Raw genomic sequence first — 12,321 nt, forward strand, 5'->3', positions numbered from 1 at the left:
TTAGCAGTTGACGTTGCATTATGTTAAATTTTGTCTCATCTTCATTTTCATTGGTTAAATCTCCCAGGGCAATATCACTTTTGATGGACCGGTGAGACTGTCTCAGGGCAATACCACTATTTACGGATGGTCATGTGACTGGTTTTTGACCAATAAGAATACAGATATATTCTCATTATGTAATAAATATATATATATATATATATATATATACACATGTATACAGTCAGACCTAATTATAACGACCGTCGTTACTACATTTACACCATCCAACCACAAATTGTCAGGAACAAACGTACATCAATGTTATTCTGTTCATTACAACGGAATTCACACCTTCTGACAGATTAAATTGGGAACAAACCTGCATCCAACATCTAAAAACACCTGTTTACATCATTACATATCACAGATGCTGTAGTACGTTGGCAGTACTCGGCCATAATGGCATCCTTGATCTTGTCGTGAGATGACAGTGTCACATGATGTCCAAGTTACCGACATGTCTAGTAAGGAAGTTAGTTTTTAATACTGCCAAAACTCTATTTAACACATCGCTGAACACTTGTATATTCTTAACTTACATCTCGTTATGCGTCCTTTCCTTTTTTTTTAATTTATTAATATTATTTGTAATACAAATTTGATGATAATAGTTTGAAACTTTTATGTATATGTATATTTTAAGTGTGATATAGTGGTGATAAACAAAACAAAACAGCAATTTCGATATAACGACAATTTCGATATAACAACAAAGTGAACCAGGGACGAACATGGTCTTAACAAGGTCTGACTGGATATATATATCAATATATATAAGGATTATATATATAAATCCATATCTACCCACCCCAACCCCATGTGAAGTCCTTGTATAACTAATATATCATGTAGTTAATACACATGAACATACAATATCTATATATCCTTATCTACCCACCCCAACTCCATGTGAAGTCATTGTGTACTAATATATCATGTAGTTAATACACATACAATGCATGGATACTTGTATTGGCCATATTTTCTAATCCTGCAGTATTTAATGTTTAATGAAGTACAATTTGTTTGGGTTTTTGTTGTTTTTTTTGGGGGGGGGGGGGGGGGGGGGGGGGTTTAAATCCAATTTCAGGTTCCTTTTTTTATCTAAAATGTTTTTTTAATACTAAACTGGAATATATGCCATGCTTGTAACGGAGCAAAAGAAATGAACAAGTACTACACATACTTGTTTATATACTGTATTGAAACTTGAATGTATACCATGTTTATATACATGTGTATATCATTTAAATTTGTATGCAACTGAGTAAAATAGATGTACTGTGGGCTGGAGGCCTTAAACTTGATTCTGATACTGGTTAATTTTTGTGATAAATCAGATGATAGATGTATATTGTCATGGGCAACCAGGATTTATCACGATGACAAAATTCCGAAAACTTGTCCGATATTCTGTCACTTGGCCTCATACACTGTATGTGTGGTGTTTTCGTTAGTATATTAATTCCACCTTCCATTATATTTAAACGTTGTTATAAATAATTGTCAAAAATATTAATAACTTCAGATCAAAATGATATTATTGATCTTATTTTAGTATTATTTTGTGTCATTGTAATTTTTAACACTTTGTTAGCAGCAATAACACCCACCCTCACTGAGTAAGGTCCGATCCCTGATCAATCGCAACAGTCAATTCAATCATGTGCCTGCTGTTCTAGTCTGTGTTGCCAAAATGGCACAAGCAGGTTCATCACAAATAACTAGTTGTATCACAATCTTAAGTACACCATTTTTGTTTAGAACATACTTTTTGGGACAATAAAATTTAAAAAGAAGACAAAATGGAAATGACTATAGATTTTTTAAATGCAATTTTAAACAACATTAACTGCTCTAAAATATCGCAACATTTTGAAAAACTAACAAAAATAATGCTTACCATTTCGTAAATGAATATTATTTGATGTATTTATAAAAACAATAAGTGAAAATATGTTGGTAAAAGGTATAAGCTTGTAGACCTACCCCCATCAACGTGGTTCTTGGCCAAAATTAATCCAGGTGAATTCCTCAAAATAATTCAATATAAGGTTGCAATACCACTTCACAAATGTAAAGTCCAATCATATGCATACGGTTTGCAACAAAAATTAACAGCAAACAAAAAAATATTTTTTGTGTATCCTGTATTACAATAAATCATGTTCAAAATACAGACTTCAATACCAATAAATTTGCCTTTGCTTCACTCCTAAGCCAGTTGCATCATGTCAAAGGGAAAAAAATATATATTACGTCATACTTTTACTTACTACAAGTGTTTTCATTGAATATCGTAAGTAAGGAGAATAGATAATTAGGTTTTTAAAATTTGTGGGATTTCTTAAAAAAAACCACACAATAAAATTGCTTACAGATACTCCTAATAGGTGTAGTATTAGAATAGGGATAATATCACTGTGTTTCATTGTTAACTATAAGGATTTATCACAATTTTTTTGGATTTAGGGACTCGACTTCATCTCATCCTTAAATCCAAATAAATAAACACTTTTGTATTGTATTGTATTGTATAAATACATGAATTCTGTGGAATTAATTGTCTTATCTACCATAAACATTTTCAGTGCACTGTGATAAACATCCATTGGTACAATTACAAACCAAGTTTCATTGACCTTGGACTTAGTTTGTAAACAATCAACTTTAATGCAAAAATCTATGCTGTCACCTCCAAAAAAGTAAGACCTATATCTGGTCTTTTTACTTAATAAAGGCAAGACAATAAATGGCAGTATTTCCAGGGCTCACCCTGGATCAAAAATACTTGTGTCCAAAATATTTGCCAAATAGGATTTTTATTAGCCATAATGAAACTGTTTTAGCTAAAACTGTTTTGTATAGTCTTTTAGAGTATTTATATATGAATATGAAAATGCATCTTTTTCAGCTAATTATGTACAAACTGGAATAAATCTGAATAACAAAACTTTATTCCCTGATCAAAATCAAAGACAGCAATGGGGATAGGGGAAATTAATATATTACTTTAATTTTTCAGTGGGAAGGTGAATATGCAGATTTGGAAGCCAGTACCCCCTGCAAACACCCACTCTAAGGCCTATGACATTAATAAAAATCTGAGAGCTAATTATTTCTTTAAAATAGCAATCTTTATGTTGCTTTGAACTGCTTGTTGTTGATTTCAGTTTGTAAAATGTGTAGCCTAAGAATGCCGACTTCACATTATTACAACTATTCCATTTACGTCAAAAGTTTTTGATTAAAAAGATAATGAATTGAAATTTACAGTCTTTTTAAAATCCAGCTAACTTTTGAGATGTAAATTCACAGTCTACAAATTTATATAATATTTTATCGAACAAATGTCATGATTATTGTAAACTAATTGTAATCAGTGTACGTTTAACCGCAATTTGTATAAATACTGCATGTTCATTTGCTGCGATAGCGATATGTATGAGTGCGAAATTAACAAAGACAATGGAAATAAGCGAACGAAGCAGCAATTGAGTATTCACTGATGTGAACAACTATTTGTTTTTTTGTTTTTTTACAAATTTACATCAAGATTTACTTGCGTATAATCGTATGGTTTAATGTTCGCAACGATGTCTCTTGACACGTACAACAGTCTCGGCTGACTGTCAAGTGTGACCTATATGCACACCGAGAGCAGCCAATGAACGTTTTCCTAATGTTCCTAACTTTTCATGAACTATGTGATTGGTTCCCAACTTGGACATTGGGTTTAACAATAAGCGCATAAACCAGTCTAGCAGACGTTTTTGTTTTGCTCAGTCTGGTTGAACTTGGCCCTGAACTAGCATGTGTATTGCTACTTTGATTCAAAGACATTACAAAGTTAAAATAACAAGCTACAGATCTTTCAGACTTTGCTTTCATACATGTTGTCGTTGAAATTAATATTAATAACCATGATTATTAAAATAAGCAATAAAATTTATACTGTATTCTGGATGACACCGTTTCTCATTACCGGTCGCGAGATCGCTATTAATTACGCTAATTGAATATTTGGTATTATTATTATATTTCAGGTGTCTGATAGATTATGTAACCGTTTGTTCACATCAGAAGATAGAAAATGGCTTAGCCAAAATTTCAGCCACTTACACATTTTATTAGCCGTTTTTTTTTAAATTAGCCAATGGCTAATTTGGCTACTGACAGCGCAAGCCCTGTATTTCATAGATAAAAATGTCAACATCTTCCTACCCCAGTAGATGCAGATTGGTCTGCCCACCACAATTCAAAATCCTTCATCAACTTCACTTTGGACTTTTCCAGTAAATGTTGCAAATGTTCTATTTCACTCTTCATTCCTCGTAGCTTGTTAAATGTCTCCTTGTAGCTGAAATGCAGAAACAAATGAGTAGTGGTACTAAAGGTCACAAAATATATTTTAACAAATGCACTGAAGTACAATATGTGTCACATATCACATTACTTGTTCCACAAACTGGACCGTAATATTTGATTACCTACAAATGCCTACATGACCAGCAGTGGTCCCTTATTTGTAGTAAGCAAATGTAAATGTCTGAATAACCAAACACATCTACTAGTAGTTTCTGAGAAACGGTAGCTTTTTTGTGTCATCAGAATTTTGCATTGCATATACACATATATACATATAATTAGATCCAAATGCAAAAGTATGATGCCAAACACAAATAACATCTATATCTTACCATTCATGACTTCAGCTGCAGGTGGAACAAAAGTCATGCAGCTGAAATATCTATTATAGTATTAGATGAAATCAGTTCAGCAAAACTATATCCATAATTCAACTGTGAATGGTTAGTCCATACAGCTTGTACATAAAGCGAGTTTGGTGGACAGTAACAGTAAACAGCTGTAAGTTCTCACCTGCGTTTTTCTTCCTCCATTGCATGTCTTAATTCCTGTTCTTCTTCATTGGGATCCTCATTTTCTGGGTCAGCAAGACCTGAAACAAACATGAAGCCATCTATCAGACACAACAACCATGTGAGGATAAATTGTAATATTTTAATATTAAATTTGCTTTTTTTCACAATTTAGGCTGGTAAAAATGTTTAATGAAACAGTACAAAAGTAATTAGTACATTTACATCCATTTTCATCCAATATTTTACATTTTGTTATTTATTTGTTTTACTCATATAACAAATAGATATGATGTAAATAATTTGTAGAATTCAGGACACCCCACCCCACAGACCTTTTTTGTATTGTTTTCTTTTTTGTAATTTCTGTAAAATTCCCCAAAATAAAAATAAATAAATCCAGTTAAATTCCCATAACATTAATCTTTTTTTCAAAAGGAAGCATCTATTCCAACATCCAGTTGGCAGGCAGCACCTTCCAGGAAGTATATTTTTCATGTCTAGATACTATACTGATTATTCTTACAAACATGTTGGTGAGAACATCATTTGTTATTTATGATAAGACACACCAATAACATGGGTGTGATTGATTTAAAGACAGCGTTCGAAATAAGCACTTGTCCATTTGTCCCGACAAGTGGAAATTTACTCGAACAAGTATAATGTACAAGTAAAAAAAAAAAAATTACAAAGTAGTATCATAATTTTGAGCAATTGTTGTACTTTAAAAAAAACCCCACATAACCAGCAGTTGTCGCATCGCAAAATGTTATACAAATATTGTGGTTTGAGTTAAATAAGCATGGTCTTGATAACATAATAGTTTTAGCTCGTGAATAAATCGGAATACCTTTGAGTTGCGATCGAGTTCCGAATTCCTCACTCGGACTGTCTGGGTTGACATAAATAATTTATTTGATCGACACATTATATTCGATACCATTCGTATTTGAAAAAAAGGGGAAAAAAGTTTATTGTTTTGTTGTTTAAGTTTAAAACGAAGTAGTTGCCTGTTTACTACAAATGTGAAAGTCAGTTTTCCTTTGATTTTTGTGAATTACTGATTACATCGTCGGTGGAGAATAATGCATTTTATAATTTAGTTGTTAATTGTTCGGCTTGGGTTCATGGAAAGATATCGACTGTATTTCATTTTCAAATGAAATTGCAACATATCAAAGTCCAACAAAACATCAACTTGTTTGATGATGAAAACACACCTAACCTCCCAAGCCATGTGCTTATAAATTGCATCATTTTATCCACATTTGGTTGTAGTTGTTATTTTACAGTTTGATTACTTTTTCCATATTTAATAGTGAACAGAAAACAACAAAGACTTTTACCTCAATCCAAACCCCTGGATACTCATCGAAAACAGATTTCTTACTTGGGGCCCAATTTGGCCTATGGGTTTAGGCTACTGTTTAGAGGAGATTCACTGCATCATATAAACAGTACATTATTAATAAAGGACAGCAGTAACATTATTTTAACATTTGGTTACAGGCACATTTTCATTTATGTCCAAACAATTATTTCTAGGCCTTCAGCCGAAAGTGAAAGTTGAAAACCAGTGACGTGTTCTGAAGGAGGTGTGCTCGAGAACAATACAACTGTTTTTCACTGATCCTAAACAAAAACGCAATTTTTTTAGGACTGTGTATTTTTCACGCTGAAACCATCTCCACTGAAAAATATTTTACAATTTGTTGCAGTCACCTGAGTCACGAAATTACATGCAATATGAAGTGAAGAATAACAACCGAATTGGTTTAAAAAGAAAAGCCCAGGCTCCATATTCATAAATGTACTTAAGTCAATGTATGATACCTATTTAGGTTAAAGTACATAGATAAGTATCATACATTGACTTAAGTATGTTTATGAATATGTAGCCAGGGCTTTAACTTTTCCTTCTGCATCCACCTCCTGCCCTACACAGATGGACAAGTGGAAATATTGGTCGGACAAGTAGATTTTGTGGTATATTTGTCCAGTGGACAAATGAATTTGTCTTTCTTAATTCTATCACTGAAAGACATATAATTGGCTGCTCCTAGGTAATGACTCAATCAATACAGCCAATGAAAAAAACATGATCAAAATTGATACCTCTGTGATGTACAAGTTAACTTGAAACTAATTACTCTGTGATGCCAGAAGTGTAAGTCATAAATGGGTTTTGTTTGGAAAAGATAATAAAAAAATTTAACCTGTTTTTCCAAGGATAGGTAAGAAATAGAATACTATATTCATGTCCATTAGAAACCATGTATCTTATAACTTATTTAAAACATATCCAACTCACTTTCACTCATTAGGTAAGTTTTGAAACAACTGGTAAAATAAATGGTATCTAATTGCCATTCATGTAGTATTCTCTATTTAGCATTAGTCATTTAACACACTGTAAACAAATCCATGAAAAATTGGATTCTCTGTAATTTTTATTATGCAGGAAAGATGCAGGAATTTAAATGGATTCACATATAATTTAATGACAAATGAGGCTTGATATGCACATGAAGCATATAAAAGAGAGACTGAAAAAAAGATATCGGCTCAGTTAAAACTATAACTTGTGTCTCAAGAAAAATACTAATTCATCTTAGCATATCATAAAATAATACTGTACCTTTCATAGCCATTTGCATTCTATATTGCTCTATCTTGCTCTTGAAATGATCTGGTTAAAACAAAAAAAACACACAACTTAAATGTACTTGGAATAAAAAATATAATTTGGCAAAAATAAAGTTATTGTGATATACATAGTGGCAATTTATTGTTACCTATATTAAAGTTATAATTTGTTTAATTGCTCCAAGCATACTGCTTACTCAGTAGCTTTTTGGTGTTATGATCTAGAGAAGAAAATGAAAGGAATATTTGTTTCAGTGACACCTCAGAACATTTTAAACTACAGCAATGTGCTGTCCCAAATGACACTTAGTCTAGGTAGTGAGAGAAGCAACCTGCTACTCATACTGAAGAGCAGCAAGGGATCGTACTATGCACATTCCTATACACTGAACTATAAATACCATGATGGCCTTTCATTCTGCAGTTGTGTGGTACATGGAGGGCATTTCATACTACTGCACCCTAGGGATCTAGAGAATGTTGGCTATTAAAAATATATTTTTTTTATCTTACTTACTTATTCTGTTTTTTGACTTATTAAGAGCTTCACCCAAACTCTTAGCTTCTGCATATTTAAACTTAAGTGTCCGTTTGTTGTCTTCTATTGACTGATTGTGTTCATAGTCAGCAAGAAAGATGTCAAATGCTTCTTGTCGTCCTATAGACAGGTTTCCCACTGGAAAAGAAAAGGAATATTTATTTAGTGACATCTCAGTACATTTTGGTAAACTACAGCTTTTCAAAAATATGCTGTAACAGAGAACAAGTCAGGTTAAAATGGAGAATATATTTTTATGTGACCAAGATTTGCAATTATAGCAAAATATTATCAAAGAATGACACTAACGGAAATAATTCATAAGATCTTTAGGTTCAAAATGGTTAAATAACACAAATACAATGTATACTAAAGATTGCAACTTGAACACAAAAAATAATGGGCAATACAATCAAAGATTTGGTATTACATGTATAATTAGTGTGTGCTGTACTAGGTTTTAAATGTTGTTGTTTTTTAATTAAAAGTATTAAATATTAGTGGTCAGAAAATTACCTCCCTTGATGTGTGAAAGGGTTAATGGCATTAAGGTACATGTAAATAATGTGGAAAATGTAAAAAGTATCTAAACAACACAAGCTACAACCTCAATACCTCACCACATTATACATCATTTACTAATGCAAAACACAAATACATGTAAAGTTTTAATAAACTTAAGAGTTATCACTACCAACTATTACCAATAACTCTTCATACAACATCAAAGAATGACATTCAACAGTAAGATGTTGACGGTCTATTCTAAATGGCTAACCAATAACTGTCTTCATACAACATCAAAGAATGACATTCAACAGTAAGATGTTGACGGTCTATTCTAAATGGCTAAACAATAACTGTCTTCATACAACATCAAAGAATGACATTCAACAGTAAGATGTTGACGGTCTATTCTAAATGGCTAACCAATAACTGTCTTCATACAACATCAAAGAATGACATTCAACAGTAAGATGTTGACGGTCTATTCTAAATGGCTAACCAATAACTGTCTTCATACAACATCAAAGAATGACATTCAACAGTAAGATGTTGACGGTCTATTCTAAATGGCTAACCAATAACTGTCTTCATACAACATCAAAGAATGACATTCAACAGTAAGATGTTGACGGTCTATTCTAAATGGCTAACCAATAACTGTCTTCATACAACATCAAAGAATGACATTCAACAGTAAGATGTTGACGGTCTATTCTAAATGGCTAACCAATAACTGTCTTCATACAACATCAAAGAATGACATTCAACAGTAAGATGTTGACGGTCTATTCTAAATGGCTAACCAATAAAAATACAGTCAAACCTGTCCTAGCACGCATCTGTAATCAGCGGTCATCTGTAATCAGCGGTCATCTGCTGTAACAGCCACTTTTTCCCCTCCCAAATTATTTTTAATGTAAATGCACTCATAATAAGCGGTCACCGGACTAATGCAGCCAGCAGCTACCTGAATTGGATCCCAAATCACTAAAATACCTGTATTATGCGGTCACAGAAAATGTTTACTATTATATAAAAGGGATATACAATGTATTTCCAAACAGTGACAAGGTGTAGCAAAAAAAACGATCTTCACACCTTCAAGAATAGGCCTACTAGTACCCATTCAGTCCTGACATCTCTACTGTGTATCAGTTAAGAAGACATGACTCTGAAATGCATCTAGGTAAGCTAAGCTTGACATTTGTAGATTCACTTAGTATAACAACACACTGCATGAAGTAGGAATTAATTAATTAAATGAAAAAAGAAAACAAACTACTTCAGAACGGTTAACTTAAAGAGAACTCAAGTCAAATATGAGCTTTATGTGTTGGAAAGATGCATACCCGGACCACCAACACATACTGACACTTTAAAGGAGAACTCAAGTCAAGTATGAGCCTTATGTGTTGGAAAGATGCATACCCGGACCACCAACACATACTGACACTTTAAAGGAGAACTCAAGTCAAATATGAGCCTTATGTGTTGGAAAGATGCATACCCGGACCACCAACACATACTGACACTTTAAAGGAGACTCCAAGTTGAGCCTTATGTGTTGGAAAGATGCATACCCGGACCACCAACACATACTGACACTTTAAAGGAGAACTCAAGTTAAATATGAGCCTTATGTGTTGGAAAGATGCATACCCGGACCACCAACACATACTGACACTTTAAAGGAGAACTCAAGTCAAGTATGAGCCTTATGTGTTGGAAAGATGCATACCCGGACCACCAACACATACTGACACTTTAAAGGAGAACTCAAGTCAAGTATGAGCCTTATGTGTTGGAAAGATGCATACCCGGACCACCAACACATACTGACACTTTAAAGGAGAACTCAAGTCAAGTATGAGCCTTATGTGTTGGAAAGATGCATACCCGGACCACCAACACATACTGACACTTTAAAGGAGAACTCAAGTCAAATATGAGCCTTATGTGTTGGAAAGATGTATACCCGGACCACCAACACATTCTGACACTTTAAAGGAGAACTCAAGTCAAATATGAGCCTTATGTGTTGGAAAGATGCATACCCGGACCACCAACACATACTGACACTTTAAAGGAGAACTCAAGTTAAATATGAGCCTTATGTGTTGGAAAGATGCATACCCGGACCACCAACACATACTGACACTTTAAAGGAGAACTCAAGTCAAGTATGAGCCTTATGTGTTGGAAAGATGCATACCCGGACCACCAACACATACTGACACTTTAAAGAGAACTCAAGTCAAATATGAGCCTTATGTGTTGGAAAGATGTATACCCGGACCACCAACACATACTGACACTTTAAAGGAGAACTCAAGTCAAATATGAGCCTTATGTGTTGGAAAGATGCATACCCGGACCACCAACACATACTGACACTTTAAAGGAGAACTCAAGTCAAATATGAGCCTTATGTGTTGGAAAGATGCATACCCGGACCACCAACACATACTGACACTTTAAAGGAGAACTCAAGTCAAATATGAGCCTTATGTGTTGGAAAGATGCATACCCGGACCACCAACACATACTGACACTTTAAAGGAGAACTCAAGTCAAATATGAGCCTTATGTGTTGGAAAGATGTATACCCGGACCACCAACACATTCTGACACTTTAAAGGAGAACTCAAGTCAAATATGAGCCTTATGTGTTGGAAAGATGCATACCCGGACCACCAACACATACTGACACTTTAAAGGAGAACTCAAGTCAAATATGAACCTTATGTGTTGGAAAGATGCATACCCGGACCACCAACACATACTGACACTTTAAAGGAGAACTCAAGTCAAATATGAGCCTTATGTGTTGGAAAGATGTATACCCGGACCACCAACACATTCTGACACTTTAAAGGAGAAATCAAGTCAAATATGAGCCTTATGTGTTGGAAAGATGTATACCCGGACCACCAACACATACTGAACTTTAAGAAATGAAAAACGTGTAATTTTAGAGTTAATAAAAAAACTTAATTATTTCTGCTAACTGGCGGCAGCCATTTTGTTTCATTTTCATCACGGTACTCTAGTTTGGAACGTCAGCTCCTACCAATTCCTGTATGCACAGTGTAAATAAACGCAGTAATTTACAAGGTGCTTTGCTTTGATCAAATAGACTGGTAAAACAACATAAATGACTTGATAATATAATAAACCATTTAACTAAATATATTTCAATTTGCATTAACAGAACAAAATGGGTTATAGTATTTTTCTCTCTTAAAAAATCCAAGTGATAATTTTCTTTTCTTTGGGACTACCTGTACGTAATTAGCCAGTTGTGCGATATTAGATTGGAAAATCTACTTAATCAAGAGTTTTACAGAAATATTTACCAGTGGCGTAGGAAGGTGACAAAAAGTGGGGGGGGGGGCACACACACATATATATATACTGAGCCACAAAAGAAACGTAGTCGCTGCCACATTACCGCGAAGCGATGCTACCACAATTGTTTTGTCAAAACCACAAGTTCACAAAGTCAATAACAGGTGAATGATCCCCTGTTGTTGATTACAGCCTGGCATCGGTGACGCATAGACGCTATCAGGCAGTTGATCCTTTCCATGGGGATACACTGCCACTCCTGCTGCCAAAGTTTCTGGTTGTTGACGTCGTCTCCTCACTTGTCTGCCTAACTGGTCCCACAGATACTCTATCATGGAGAGATCGGGTCAGAGA

The 12,321-nt window shown here is 34.0% G+C and overlaps 1 protein-coding gene across 1 annotated transcript in view; it reads right to left on the reverse strand.

Annotated features, from left to right (window-relative positions):
• The window catches only part of LOC121370631 (kinesin-like protein KIF6), a 54,892-nt gene that overhangs the window by 4,511 nt on the left and 38,060 nt on the right, over nucleotides 1–12,321 (reverse strand). The window contains exons 15-18 of the mRNA XM_041495996.1: nucleotides 8,092–8,250; nucleotides 7,567–7,617; nucleotides 4,927–5,005; nucleotides 4,270–4,405 (exon numbers count right to left, since the gene is read on the reverse strand). Coding sequence (XP_041351930.1) covers nucleotides 4,270–4,405; nucleotides 4,927–5,005; nucleotides 7,567–7,617; nucleotides 8,092–8,250 — 425 coding nt within the window. The remainder of the gene's footprint in view (nucleotides 1–4,269; nucleotides 4,406–4,926; nucleotides 5,006–7,566; nucleotides 7,618–8,091; nucleotides 8,251–12,321) is intronic.

The sequence above is a fragment of the Gigantopelta aegis genome, chromosome 4, assembly GCF_016097555.1.
Source record: "Gigantopelta aegis isolate Gae_Host chromosome 4, Gae_host_genome, whole genome shotgun sequence".
NCBI lineage: Eukaryota > Metazoa > Mollusca > Gastropoda > Neomphalida > Peltospiridae > Gigantopelta > Gigantopelta aegis.